Below are 14293 nucleotides of genomic sequence, written 5' to 3' on the forward strand. Positions count from 1 at the left end.
ATTTTGTATTTCATATCTGTAGTTAATTTTGACTACTCTGAAGTAGTATTTTTTTTGCTTTAACATTAAAGATTTTTTTTTGTTGTTTTAACTGCTGATCAGCATCAAAAAGGAAAATTAAAAACACTGATTCAATGTTGCTTAACAAGAAAAAGTCAAAACTAAAGGGAGCGAATACTTTTTGTAGATGCTGTATGTTATAAAAATAATTTTTACACAGCAGCATGTTTTTTCAGCAACACAGACTAAAGTTTTAATTTAAAAAAAAAAAAACTACATTAATACTGATACATGAATAAACGTGCTTTAAATACTATGACAACTGTTGACACATAATAAGTACAAACCATATGCAGCTTGTTACACCTTTAGCTCACAGATCAGATATGCAGAATCTTCGTTATAGTCATGACAAGGGGGGCTCCGCCCCCTGCTCGCTTCGCTCGCCTACCCCCGGCGTTGGGTATCCTGAAATACATTAGTCGAGCTCGTTCGTCTTGGAGCCGAGCCCGCTCTGCTTGCGGCATTTCAGACGCGCGTTGTAGGCGCCTGCGTTCATTGATTTTATCTAGCCGGGCTCGTGTTTGTATATCCGTCAGTCGAGCTCGTTCGTTTTGAACCCATGCCTGCTTTGCTTCCGCAGTTTCAGACGCGCGTTGTAGGCGCCTGCGTTCATTGATCTTATCTAGGTGGGCTCGTGTTTGTATCGTTGAGCTGTATTGTGTTTGAATTCGGTGTAAAGCGTTCAGCGGTTTGTACAACCTCAAGCAGCACATTACTCCTAACTTCACCCCGCAGTAGTGCCACTCACAATATGGCGGCGACGCCTGCGCCCTTCGTACTATCTTTGTGGACCTGTGGGGCCGCCATAGCTTTTTCCGTTTGAATCCGGGCTGCAGCGCAGAATCCTCTTTTTGGCGTGGCTGTGTCGGTAGTCATTAGCTATGGGCGCCTTGTTGCTTCATTTCTCATTCACGTCAGTTGAGCTGTTTCGTTTTTGGGCCGTGAGTCCTTCGTTCGCGGTGGATACGACTTCGATTGCAGTTTATGAGACGTGCGCTGTACGCGCCTGCGCAGTACGTCTCATGGTCCCATCGCCGTGTACCTGCGTCCGTGCCATCCGGTTTAGTTAGTAAACCTGCATCCATGCCATCCGGTTTACCATTCTCGGTTAGTAATATGGATAGGTAAACATTGTTTACAGGAGAAAAGATGTTGTAATGCACCAAAAAAAAGCAGTTCAAATCTGTTACAGTGGTGTGAAAAACTATTTGCCCCCTTCCTGATTTCTTATTCTTTTGCATGTTTGTCACACAAAATGTTTCTGATCATCAAACACATTTAACCATTAGTCAAATATAACACAAGTAAACACAAAATGCAGTTTGTAAATGGTGGTTTTTATTATTTAGGGAGAAAAAAAAATCCAAACCTACATGGCCCTGTGTGAAAAAGTAATTGCCCCCTGAACCTAATAACTGGTTGGGCCACCCTTAGCAGCAATAACTGCAATCAAGCGTTTGCGATAACTTGCAATGAGTCTATTACAGTGCTCTGGAGGAATTTTGGCCCACTCATCTTTGCAAAATTGTTGTAATTCAGCTTTATTTGAGGGTTTTCTAGCATGAACCGCCTTTTTAAGGTCATGCCATAGCATCTCAATTGGACTCAGGTCAGGACTTTGACTAGGCCACTCCAAAGTCTTCATTTTGTTTTTCTTCAGCCATTCAGAGGTGGATTTGCTGGTGTGTTTTGGGTCATTGTCCTGTTGCAGCACCCAAGATCGCTTCAGCTTGAGTTGACGAACAGATGGCCAGACATTCTCCTTCAGGATTTTTTGGTAGACAGTAGAATTCATGGTTCCATCTATCACAGCAAGCTTTCCAGGTCCTGAAGCAGCAAAACAACCCCAGACCATCACACTACCACCACCATATTTTACTGTTGGTATGATGTTCTTTTTCTGAAATGCTGTGTTCCTTTTACGCCAGATGAAACGGGACATTTGCCTTCCAAAAAGTTCAACTTTTGTCTCATCAGTCCACAAGGTATTTTCCCAAAAGTCTTGGCAATCATTGAGATGTTTCTTAGCAAAATTGAGACGAGCCCTAATGTTCTTTTTGCTTAACAGTGGTTTGCGTCTTGGAAATCTGCCATGCAGGCCGTTTTTGCCCAGTCTCTTTCTTATGGTGGAGTCGTGAACACTGACCTTAATTGAGGCAAGTGAGGTCTGCAGTTCTTTAGACGTTGTCCTGGGGTCTTTTGTGACCTCTCTGATGAGTCGTCTCTGCGCTCTTGGGGTAATTTTGGTCGGCCGGCCACTCCTGGGAAGGTTCACCACTGTTCCATGTTTTTGCCATTTGTGGATAATGGCTCTCACTGTGGTTCGCTGGAGTCCCAAAGCTTTAGAAATGGCTTTATAACCTTTACCAGACTGATAGATCTCAATTACTTCTGTTCTCATTTGTTCCTGAATTTCTTTGGATCTTGGCATGATGTCTAGCTTTTGAGGTGCTTTTGGTCTACTTCTCTGTGTCAGGCAGCTCCTATTTAAGTGATTTCTTGATTGAAACAGGTGTGGCAGTAATCAGGCCTGAGGGTGGCTACGGAAATTGAACTCAGGTGTGATACACCACAGTTAGGTTATTTTTTAACAAGGGGGCAATTACTTTTTCACACAGGGCCATGTAGGTTTGGATTTTTTTTCTCCCTAAATAATAAAAACCATCATTTAAAAACTGCATTTTGTGTTTACTTGTGTTATATTTGACTAATGGTTAAATGTGTTTGATGATCAGAAACATTTTGTGTGACAAACATGCAAAAGAATAAGAAATCAGGAAGGGGGCAAATAGTTTTTCACACCACTGTATATATAAGGTTAAATTGGACAACACAAAGTAAGACAAAAAATCATTTATGAACTTCTTAATTTGTTTTGGAAGTGATTTTTGTTCCATCCAGTGTTAAACCCTGCCTTGCACCCAGTGCTGCCAGGATAGGCCTTGGCCCTCTGCAAAAAATATGTGAAGTAACATAAGCGTACTCTGACACACACAGATAAACACATTGTTGGAATAGCTTGCATATGCTATGAATGTGTGTCTACATTGATGCATGTGTACATACTTTGTTTTGTGTTTTGTTTTTTTTTTTCTATATTTCTTAAAATGGAAACTTATCTTTGCTTGTATGAGCCCTTTTCCTTGAAATTGGGGTTTTGAGAGAATTTATTACATGGTCAGTTTCTCTGGAAACATAGTAACTGCACTTCCAGATTGTATTTAGTATGGGACAGCTTTAAGAGTATTTTATTATGTAAAGTATTAATGTGTTTGTATGACTTTTTTTGAAACGGAAATGCAGGGCATGCTTAATAAAAAGAAGATATAAATAAGAGAATCTGAGTTAGAGTGACCCTAATAGTGCAGTTATTTATTTTGTTCATTTTAAGTTAACCCAGAAACAATCCACAAGCTGGAGAAGTCACAGTAAAAATATTAAACTGCTCTGCTGATTTATCACAACTTTTCTGACAAGCAGGAAATTAACAAGAAACCCATACTGTTGCTGTTGTCTTACTGAAAAGTGATTAAAGAGTGCTTCAAACATGAAATCCCACACCTAGTAATGCTGAAAGTGATACTTATCAGAGGACGCTTCACAGAGTGATGTGTGATTGTCAGACTTCGATGTTCTCAATTAATTTTCTTAAAGGTTATTAAAGAATTTAAATTGATGTCAAATTAAAATATCAAGTGTCTTGTAGCACGGGGTAGCAAGTTTGAAAAGAGAGAGAGGGACTGAGTCCAGTGCTTATACCTTGAGCAAGGGGATTTCCCTTTAGCACAACTGAGAAAACTGGTGCTTTCTGATTCAGAAATAATGGCCAGCATCTTCATCTGAGGAAATGAAACAAAGACTGGCCAGGCCCTGAACAATTTCCCACCTGTGACATATCCATCTTATACCAGAAATTGTGAATTTCCCCATAAGGTTAATAAAGTTTACCTAATTTTATCTAATCTAAATTCTCTTGTTATTTAACTTTTTCTGGTAATAATGTTGATCAGATGTTTTTTTGTTATGCCACTTCTGTGAACTTTTCTGTGAAAGAGTAGTGTGCAGTGATTTGTAATACGTGTGAATAACTGTGATATACAGCACCTAAAATTTAAACACAGTACTGCTTTGAAAGATGGTTATTTTAGGTCATGAAGTAACATTTTACCAAGCAAAACAATTTAAAAAAAGGTTTTGTTTTCCTGGAAGCTGAAACTGAATTGGCATATTCATTGAATGAATTTTCACCATTGCATTAGGAAACGACATTTAACACGTCTACGATAAAATACAATTTTTGCTAACAGTATTATAATTAGGAATATATGTGATATGCAAATGTTTATATTCATAGCTGGAGGTTGTAAACTGATCATTTTTTACTAATTATATTGAACTTTGCAGTGAACACTAAGATTAAAGTTCCTAACAATGCAGAGGAGTTGGTTGGAAAGGCAGTCGAGCATCTCTTTGAGAAAGAAGATGGAGAGAAGAACGAATGGAGGGGGATGGTGCTGTCACGGGCACCTGTCATGACCAACTGGTATTATATCACTTATGAGAAGGACCCTGTACTTTACATGTATCAGCTGTGGGATGATTATAAGGAGGGAGATCTGCGCATTCTCCCAGAGGCTGGTAAGTCCTCTCTTTACAATCTGATATTAACACATGTAGTGTGTGTTTGAAATGATCCAAGTGAAGCAGTGAGGTAAAAACAGCAAGAGCCATATACTTAAAAGTACAGTGCTGGAAGGAAGTAACTTTACTGTTGCATGTCCTTGTTAAGCAGTAATGCTAGATTCAGAAGATATTGTTTTATTTTGCATTGCACCGACAGCATCCTCCATTCTGCTTAATCTTAATCCTCTCTACACAGCGATATGTTTGCCTTTATGAAATAATTATGTACATTTCAATAGATATGTTTTTATTTTACAATTATTTTACTGAATCTAAATGCTTTGTCGTCAGTTTGACATAAAGAATGGCATCACTGAATTTCTAACACTAGAGAACAAAACATTTTTGGATATTCGATCTTGCCAACACAACTTGTTGTTCGGCTAGTTACCATTGTATGCCACAGTGAAGCAGAATTATCTCATGGCAGGGTGTCTCTCGAAGATGACCCAAAGTCTAAACAGATTTTAAAATTGATGATAGAAGATGTTGCTACTGTAGAGTGAATCATACTGTAGAATGGAATGGTGATTTTGCATGACTGGTCACCTGAATCAATTCTTCATGAAGCATCATCGCATCTAGTGATCCATGGAGGATCCAAGGTCATTAATTCAGCCTGGGAGAAATTTAACTCTGGGGGTAAAAGTTTATGACTTAGTATCCTAATGAGAGTGGAAATAATAGAAGCATTGTGATTCTCCAACATTAAATAATTTAAGTTCCAAGTTAGTACAGTGCATGTGCACAATTCATTACATGCCTCAAAAGGTCGACATGACCAGCAAGTAATTCACTGATTGGCTGTTGACCATTCATCTTCTGCTTCACGACAGTACCACCATTCTTACTGTATGGATTGCAAAGGTTGATCTGCAAAAGTCTTGGCTCAGAGATAGGCTACACCCACCCTATTCTCCAGATCTGGCCCCATGTAACTATCACCTGCTCCCAGTCTATAGGAATTAACTCCGATAGATGCAGTATACCAAGGTCTGCTACAGAAGAATGGGTGTTACAGTGGAACCTCTGTTCACGACCATAATTCGTTCCAAAACTCTGGTCGTAAACCGATTTGGTCGTGAACCCAAGCAATTTCCCCCATAAATATAATTAATCTGTTCCAGACGGTACAAACTGTATGTAAATGTATTTTTTTTAAAGATTTTTAAAGCACAAATATAGTTAATTACACCATAGAATGCACATCATTACTAATAGTAAACTAAATGTAAAAACATTGAATAACACTGAGAAAACCTTGAACAACAGAGAAAACTAACATTGCAAGAGTTCGTGCTATAGCCTTATAACCCGATTGCTGTATAAACGCTTTTTTTTTTTATTTTTTAATGAGTTTTAAGCACAGGGGGAAAAAAAAAAGGAACATTTGAACAAATCCGAACTTTATATAAAAACCAACCATAAGCAACCAAGTAAGTAACATTGCAGCAGTTCGCGCTATAGCCTTACAACCCGATCGCAGGGAAAAAAAAAAATGAATATTTGAAAAATCTGTAACGTAATAAACAACCAAGAAAAGTAACATTGCAACAATTCACGCTACGAACCGAAAAATGAACATTTAAAAAACCTGTAATACAAAAACTAACCATAAACCACCAAGAAAACTAACCTTGCATGAGTCGAGTTCTGGCATGAATTGAGAAGGAACTGGGTGAAGAGGAGGTTACAGTGCTTAGAAGCCATGGTTAACTGCAAAAGCACACGAAATACTGTAGAGCACAAAGAGTTCACAGGTAAAGCAGGCACGTCTGACTGAGAACAATGAACAGGGAGAGGCTGAACACGTGCTTAAATACAGTAATCGGCACGTACGAACCGGAAGGGAAATGAAATAGAGCACAAAGAGTTCACAGCGAAAGCACGCACGCACGTGCAAGCACGCATGTTTGACCGAGAACAATGCAACACATGCGGAAATCATCGGCGCACACAAACCGAAAGGGAAGCTGGCTTGTATGTATACCGAGTGTGTGGTCGTGAACCAAGGCAAAAGTTTGGCGAACTTTTTGGTCGTAAACCGATTTGTACATGTACCGAGACGTTCGTGAACTGAGGTTCCACTGTACTTGAGTGGCATAGTAAAGCTCAGTACAGGTAGTCCCCAAGTCACAGGCATCCGACATACGACTTACGAACGGGGCTGCAGCTTTTCCTTCATCTGTCTGGGGGAACGCAACGCAGGTTCCTCAGTAACTGCCTCTTCGTCGTCTTCAGCCTGGGTATGCTACAAGCAGTGGCTGGTTGGGGCAATTTCCCTCGGGCAGCTCCGTTTGATGAATAGGGTGGTGGGAGCCGCACCCCATTCATTCTCAATGGGAAGGCTGGGTGCGCGGCAAGCGGTGACCCATCGTCCATAGTCGCCGGGGTCACAGCTACCGCTTGTGTACAGGACGGAGGCTTAATGAGGCGGTTTGCTGCCCGCCCACCACGTCGCCGCAGCTACTGCTCCTGACTGGACGGATGCTAGATGTGGCAGAGGGGGGCATTTCACTGCCCGCCCACCACACAGCCTTGCAGTGCCCCTCGAACAGCTGCCCCGCTCGTTCTTGGTGGGCAGCTGGTGATACTGCAAGCGGTGACCCTGTTGCGGCTGAACGGAGGCCATTGAGGGTGAATGGAGCGGTGAGGGGCAGCTTTGTAGTGTGCCTCAGGTGGCTGCCTGTTGAATGGAGGCAGTGGTGGGCAATTCACTACCCGCCTTTGGCTGCACCCTGTTCGTTCTCAGTGGGCAGACGCTACAGGCAACATACTGTAAGCAAGTGGAGGTGACTGTGTGGTGGGCGAATAGTGAATCGCCCCTCACTGCTCCCATTCATTCTCAATAGTAAGCCTGCTTGTACTGTTACGTACATAGCAGGATGTTGTCTCTCGACAGTACACCAGACATGATGACGAGGAGTGCCTTCCTGCTGTGATATAGTGTACAGTGCTGTGCAGAGGAGCTCATCTTAACCTTTTGTCTTCAACCTTCAACAATGTATCAAACACAAATCTGATGCAAGTGCTGGTGATAAAGTAAAGAAGATGAAAACCATCACCATGGAAAATAAAGTAGAAATAATAAGTTTAGAGAGAGGTGAAACTCCATCATTCATTGGCAGAGCACTTGGTTATAGTCGGTCAACAATAGCATTTATTAAAATAATGTACCTGTTCCAACTTACATACAAATTCAACTTAAGAACAAACCTACAGTCCCTATCTCGTACGTAACCTGGGGACTGTCTGTATATGTTATAACAAACATATTGTGTTCACAGGGAGTGAAAGATCGAACATGTTTGGTTTTACTAGTATTTCTCTTAATAGATTAGATTAGGTGAAAACATTTTTCATATATAATTTTTTTCAATTAGGAAATGGGAAGAATGTACTAATTCCACAGAGACCATTTCCCATATGTGGGATTCACGTCCTGTTTGTTAGATGAATTTTACCATGATTTGTCTATTATAATTGATTGTGATTGGCCAGAGGTTTATTTCCACCAGTAATAGTGATGACTGAAGTCTTTGTTGCCCCCCCTCCACTGTCATCTGGCCATCACAGTTATTATTTACTGTAAATTTATTGTAATTCAGTTATGTATGTAAACAGGTTTATAGGGTTCTTATTGTCATGTGTACAAATTACACTTACATTTTTATTTGTATGTGCTAATCAACATGTAACACTTCATCACTCTTTTCAATCACAGACTTCAATTACATAATCTTAGCAAGTCGGGTGAAGTCTTGTATTGTGACATACCTAGCAGCTCCACTCAACTAGTCTGTGACTCGTCTTAAGTTATAAAGGCAGACTGTGCGCATGAAAGCTGAGAACAAATGGATGATCAGCCAGAAGTATAATGCAACTATGAGAAATAAGGAATGTAGGCATTTCAGACCTCGCAAACAGAAGAGCAGCTGGTGTATCTCATGTCTTGTGTTTTGTACCTCATGACAGAATGGAAAAAGAAAAACAAAAGGGCAGAAATTACAGCTGAAGTTGCTGGACCTGTAAACCCTTCATATAGGCACCAGCTTCATCAGGCAGCATGTTATTGGCTGTTAGGAAAAAGGGCGAACTTGTGATACTTTTCAAGTTTTAAACTGTTCTGGAAAGTCGACATGCAGTTGCATAATTTGACATCCTTGGCTATTTCTAGTCATGTAAATTGACAGTCAGGCAATGAGATTAGCCATTCAGACTTTTATATTTGATATCCCCTCGGACTAGAGATTGTATAATGTACTTATCCTAGAACATTTGCAGCACTACTTATAAAAAAAATACTGTGGATTCTAAAATAATTCCTAGACTGAGTTCATATAGTTCTGTTTGATTTCCAGTAGCTTCTTTAGTACTATGTTTACACCTGGAATAATTAAGAAAATGTTATTTTATTCAACAACAAAAAATGTTATGTGTAATGGAAACATACAGTATAAATACTAAAATGTCAACATAAACACAGTAAGAAAGGCATGTCTAGTGCTGTACTAATGTGTATTTAGTACATGTCCTTCATGTGACCTGTCTTTACCAATGGACAGTCTGGTGTCACATCTGGGATATAGAAGCGTGTTTCTTTGCACACTTACCATATTTTTCTGTTGCTGGTCTGTGAGAGGGTGGAATATCATTATTTGATGTGCACAATCAATGCGTCCCTTGCGTTATTGTAGGTTATCACAGTTACACGGTTTAGTGACTTCCACATTTCCCCCAACATGAACTTTGACAGTTGCTGCATCATGAACAATGCTTATGGGGCTAACGTCTTTCTTGTTCTACTAAATCACAATTATTTTGCCATTTTTTGCCGTGAAGCTGCTTGAACAACGGTGAAGATTCATGGGACCAAATTCATCACATATATCAGTCATACATTGCCGTATACATCAGTTTCAGTATCCATCTTAACTTCTGATGATCAGTTCACATTGTCAGCACTATCGTTTGACTCAACTAATTGTTCAGCTTCAGTTCTAAAACTGGCTTTACAGCATCTCATTTACGAGTCATTGTGTTTTGGTATACTCAGTAATACCGATGAATAACCACAGAGATGCAAAACTCATAGAAATATTAATGATTTTTTACAGCCTAATGCTATTTCCTCCATTATGTTGTAGCAGAATACTGTCTGAGAGTTATTTGGTCTGTATACTGTAAAGCTGATCATTAAACGTTACCCCAGGTCTAACTAGAAGTTCCCTGTAATAACATAGACCTCCAAGCCCAAATCACACTCGAGGAACGCCAAGGAGATAATGTATTGTTGTAGTGGACTTTATCGACCGCTATACAAAAGTAACTTTAACTTGAAATTTGGAATGATGTACTGAAAGTTAGACTGGGTAGAGTGTCTTAAGTTTATACACAGTATCTGTTCGCTTTTTATCTTGGTCATAGATGTCAGGCTTTCAGGTCATGTTATGCTCTTTTCAAAGCAAATGTCAGAAATTTAAGTTTCAAATTTCAGTTGTTCAAATCATGTGTTTTTTTTTTCTTTTCAATTTCAGAAAACAAGCATCTCCTTCCTGCAGACAGAAAGCCGGGAGAGGAGCCAGAAAGCCTTGTGGGTAAGCAGGTGGAATATGTCACGGACAAAGGGGTGAAGAGGACAGGCCTGGTTATCTATCAGGTGCCTGCCAAGCCTTCAGTCTACTACATCAAATATGATGACGACTTTCACATTCACGTCTATGATCTTGTTAAAACTTCCTAAAAAGGATGCCAGGCTGCATTTGTCTCATTGGCCTTTTTTATTTTTTTTTTTTTTTTTTTCCTTTTTTTTTTTTTTTTTTAAAACCAACCCAACTTGAACTCATTTCAGCAAACGCAGTCATTTCCTTGCATTCCACCAACAAATGTTTTTTCCTAGTTTAGAGGTCTGAGGTCCCCATGGCAGTGAGTACCAAAGGAAAAGAGACATTGTGGTGCAAAATGGAGAGATCTATCTGAATCCTTTGTGTTCACTGTAGTCATGCTGTAGTAACATCTTAGAGTACAAGTCCCTTTGGAGGTCTCTGCTTATCTGTGCTCTACTTTGAGCTTGCCTAGACCAAACTAGGAGTGGTGTCTTTGGAGACATATGCAGGGTTTTTATTGTGTGACCACTAAATCAGTGTACTGTGTACAGTCATAGATCACCTTCAAGAAAGCGCCATGCCCTTTCATCACATTGTAGCTGTTATTTAAAAATGGAGATCACCACCCACTCCATATGAAACACAAAAAAAAATCAATTTAGCTGCTTCTTCTTGCTTTGCATATAACTGGCTGGCGGTTTTAATCCATCTCCTGCTTATAATAACTATAGCGCATAAAAAATTCTTTCTTTTTTTGGATGGAGTGGCGTGGTTATTATATTTTGGAAGGTGGGTGGTATTTATAATGCTAGAGAGATGTATACAAGCTTATGTTTCAAAATCGTTAAAATATTTTCTTAAAACAAAATTGTTTCAATATGGAGGGAGGAATCATGCCAGCTTGAGGCTTATTTTGAAGAAGCTGCTTTCTTTACATCTTACTCTATTGCAATTACTTAGCTTTTGATGCGGCAATGAAGAGAAAAAAAAAATTCACCTTAATTGTTTTTAAATATTAGTGTGTATGTTTATCTTACTGCCAACCACCCAAGTATAAAGCCTAAAGTGTCCAGCAGGCTGGACAGCGCAATACGGAGTGGACAAATAAAAAAGAGAGCCATTTTTTTTCCTCCTACTTCTAGAAGTTGCATAAAACTACTTAACTCCACAGTCATACAGGGAATTTGAAAAGACAAAACTGAAGCAAGTCCCAAATGGAGAAGAATAATAACTGGTTACCAGCGATGTGTTATACTGCTGATCAATTTCCTTAGTGAAAATACAAACTTACTGTAGCCCCTTTATCACTCACTCCAGCCCCTCTTTCCTAAAGTTTAATTTGTAGGCCCAGCCTCTCCTTAATCTGTAATCTAGTCACCATGCCCCATTTTTATATATTTTCCAACTGCTAAAAAGTCCTGGTTCCCCCTTTAGTGTGAAGGTTATATTTGTATTTGTATTGCCAAGCACCATTCATTTCTGAAGCATACTGATATTGAGAGCGGTCATGTTGCAAAATTGTATAAAGTATTTATTTTATAATATTATTTGCGTGTCTTTTTTGCTTTGACAAAGTTGAAATTTTACATAGCTTGCCTAGTCGTGTTTTTTTCCCCTCATATTAGAATTGCACACATTCTAAATGATTTGAAAATACAGTCTGAAGGAAGAAAACGAAATTTGACTTGATTTATTATGGACTGGGCATGGCTGGGGCAAGTTTGCTACAGGATCTTTTAATAATTGGCTATTAATGCTAATGTTGGGAAACCATGGGAATTTCAATTGTGTTCAGTCATGTTGTATCTAATTATCTCTCAGCCACACATAGTGTTGTTCATGTCTCAAATCAGATATGTACAGTTTAAATGTATAAAAAAACAAACAAGAAAAGAAACGGTTTTCTCACCACGGCTCATGTAAAGCATGCATTTGTTTGCCTTAGTGTAAAAATGAAACTGTTCACATCCTTGTGGTTTCAAAAATATCTCTATAAATGTAACTTATAGACAGTGCCTAGAATTCCTGCTGGTTTTGTTTTTGGTTACTGTGGAGACCATCCCACTGGTTACTTCAGTTAGATGTCACTCAGAAGGGGTTTTGGCAAAGATAGGTGGGCAGAAACCAGAACTTTGAGCAGGAGCAGTTTAGAACCGTGTATTCATAGGCTTCATTGAAGTTGTACTTTAGAGAGGTTTTCTTTTGTGCTGTTCTTTTCTGTAATTGTAAAGGAGCCATAAAACGGCCAGTCAGCATTGTTAAGTATTTTATTGTGAAAATCCTGGAGTTCTTCCGTGTAACGGTACAAATCCAGGATATTTTTTTTTTTTTTTTTCCTTCTTCAAAAATTGAGACTGAGAGGCTGGGTACACCCAGCATTGTGCCAATTGTGAAGTACAAGTAACTCGAAGAAGCGTACGACAGTCATGTTGTCTCTTGAAAGGCTACCCTGCCTCTAAGGGCCAGCGTGAAGATTGGACCGTGCTGTGGAACAGTCACACGTACTGAACTGGTTTTGTTTTTTGTTCCTCCCTATTCTGAGCCGGACCATCAGCTTGCCAGTTTCTTGTGATGTTAAGTCTACTGCCATTTTGCATTAAGGCGTTAACATTAAGTGTTAACTGTATTTTCTTGTTTCTCTGCTTTACCAAAGCTACTTTTTATTTCTAAGTACAGTAGTTCAAACAAGCTGTTTTATTTACTATTCTGGTTGTGTCAATTGAGCTGGTCAAAATTAAAGAGATATTTTTTTTGCCCTTGTTTGTTTTTATTCTGTCTTAATTCTTCACCTGTTTGGAATATTACAGGTGCAGAGAACCTGAAGAATGGAAGCATGGCTGTAATGGAATTCATTTTTGTCCATTTCCAGATTCCAGCTATAGTCTTATCCTTGTTTTACCCAGTGTCCTCTCACCAGGACTAACACAGGGGCAATTTATATCCTGGCTTCACCAGGGGTTTTATGGGGATTTTCTTCATGTACTCTGGATCCCTCCCATAGAAAATGGATGGGCAAATTTCCTTGCTTCTAAATACTTAATACTGTACAATTTTATTTCTGTTACTCTACAGGATGGTAGTGAGACCAGCTATGTTATGGGTTGGCGGCGGTGGCACTGTCCAAAAAACAGGAGACAGAGCTGGAGGTGGCAGAATTAAAGATGTTAATATTTGAATTGGGTTTGATGAGGATGGACAGGATTAGAAATGAGTACATTAGAGGGTCAGCTCAGGTTGGATGGTTTGGCGACAAAGCTCGAGAGGCGAGATTGTGTTGGTTTGGACCAAGGTTATTATAGTTAACGAAAATGAAAATCAAAACTGAAACTATTATTAAAAAAAATTTTCATCAACTGAAATAAAATAATTAACAAAACAAAAATGAAAAACTATAAATGAAACTATTAATGTAGCTGGAAAGACTAACTGAAATAAAATAATAATTTACTACAGATATTTTTAGTTTTCATTTTTGAATGAGTATTCTTGCTATTAGTCTTTAATCCTTGTAACTTTTAACTCTAAAATAGAAAGTACTCCCCCATGAGCCGCCTGCATATGTCCATCCAGTGAACGGTGGCTGGTGAAGGAGGGCTGTTCACACAGCATTTGTGGTGACAGAGCAAACAGAACATAGGCATGTAAAGTAAGTGAAATAGAAAGCGATTTACATGCTGCCTTTCTTTGCACTTGTATGTATACCAAAATGTAATTCAGACGCCTGAAATCGTAATGTGCTGCTCAACAAAACCTTTACCGTATGGACAGAAAAATCAAGAGAGAGTAACATTTCAGTTTATTTCTCAGGTGCCTGCTTTTTGTTGCCACTTCACACAGGAGAAAGCGTTTTTATTTTCTTGTATATGAAGAATAAAGTATTGTAATCGTGAAAAAATTTGTTCTCGAGATTTTGGTGAATCTTGACATTTTAAACCTCCCCG

At 39.1% G+C, this 14293-nt stretch overlaps 1 protein-coding gene across 5 annotated transcripts in view; it reads left to right on the forward strand.

Annotated features, from left to right (window-relative positions):
• zmp:0000000521 (spindlin-1) overlaps nt 1-13108 on the forward strand; it is a 48358-nt gene extending 35250 nt beyond the window's left edge. For all 5 annotated transcript variants that reach the window (XM_028816360.2, XM_028816363.2, XM_028816361.2 and 2 more), the window contains 2 exons: nt 4468-4701; nt 10284-13108. In XM_028816360.2, the coding sequence (XP_028672193.1) occupies nt 4468-4701; nt 10284-10489 (440 nt within the window). In that variant the 3' untranslated portion in view covers nt 10490-13108. The remainder of the gene's footprint in view (nt 1-4467; nt 4702-10283) is intronic.
• The last annotated feature ends 1185 nt before the right edge of the window (nt 13109-14293 follow it).

The sequence above is a fragment of the Erpetoichthys calabaricus genome, chromosome 12, assembly GCF_900747795.2.
Source record: "Erpetoichthys calabaricus chromosome 12, fErpCal1.3, whole genome shotgun sequence".
NCBI lineage: Eukaryota > Metazoa > Chordata > Cladistia > Polypteriformes > Polypteridae > Erpetoichthys > Erpetoichthys calabaricus.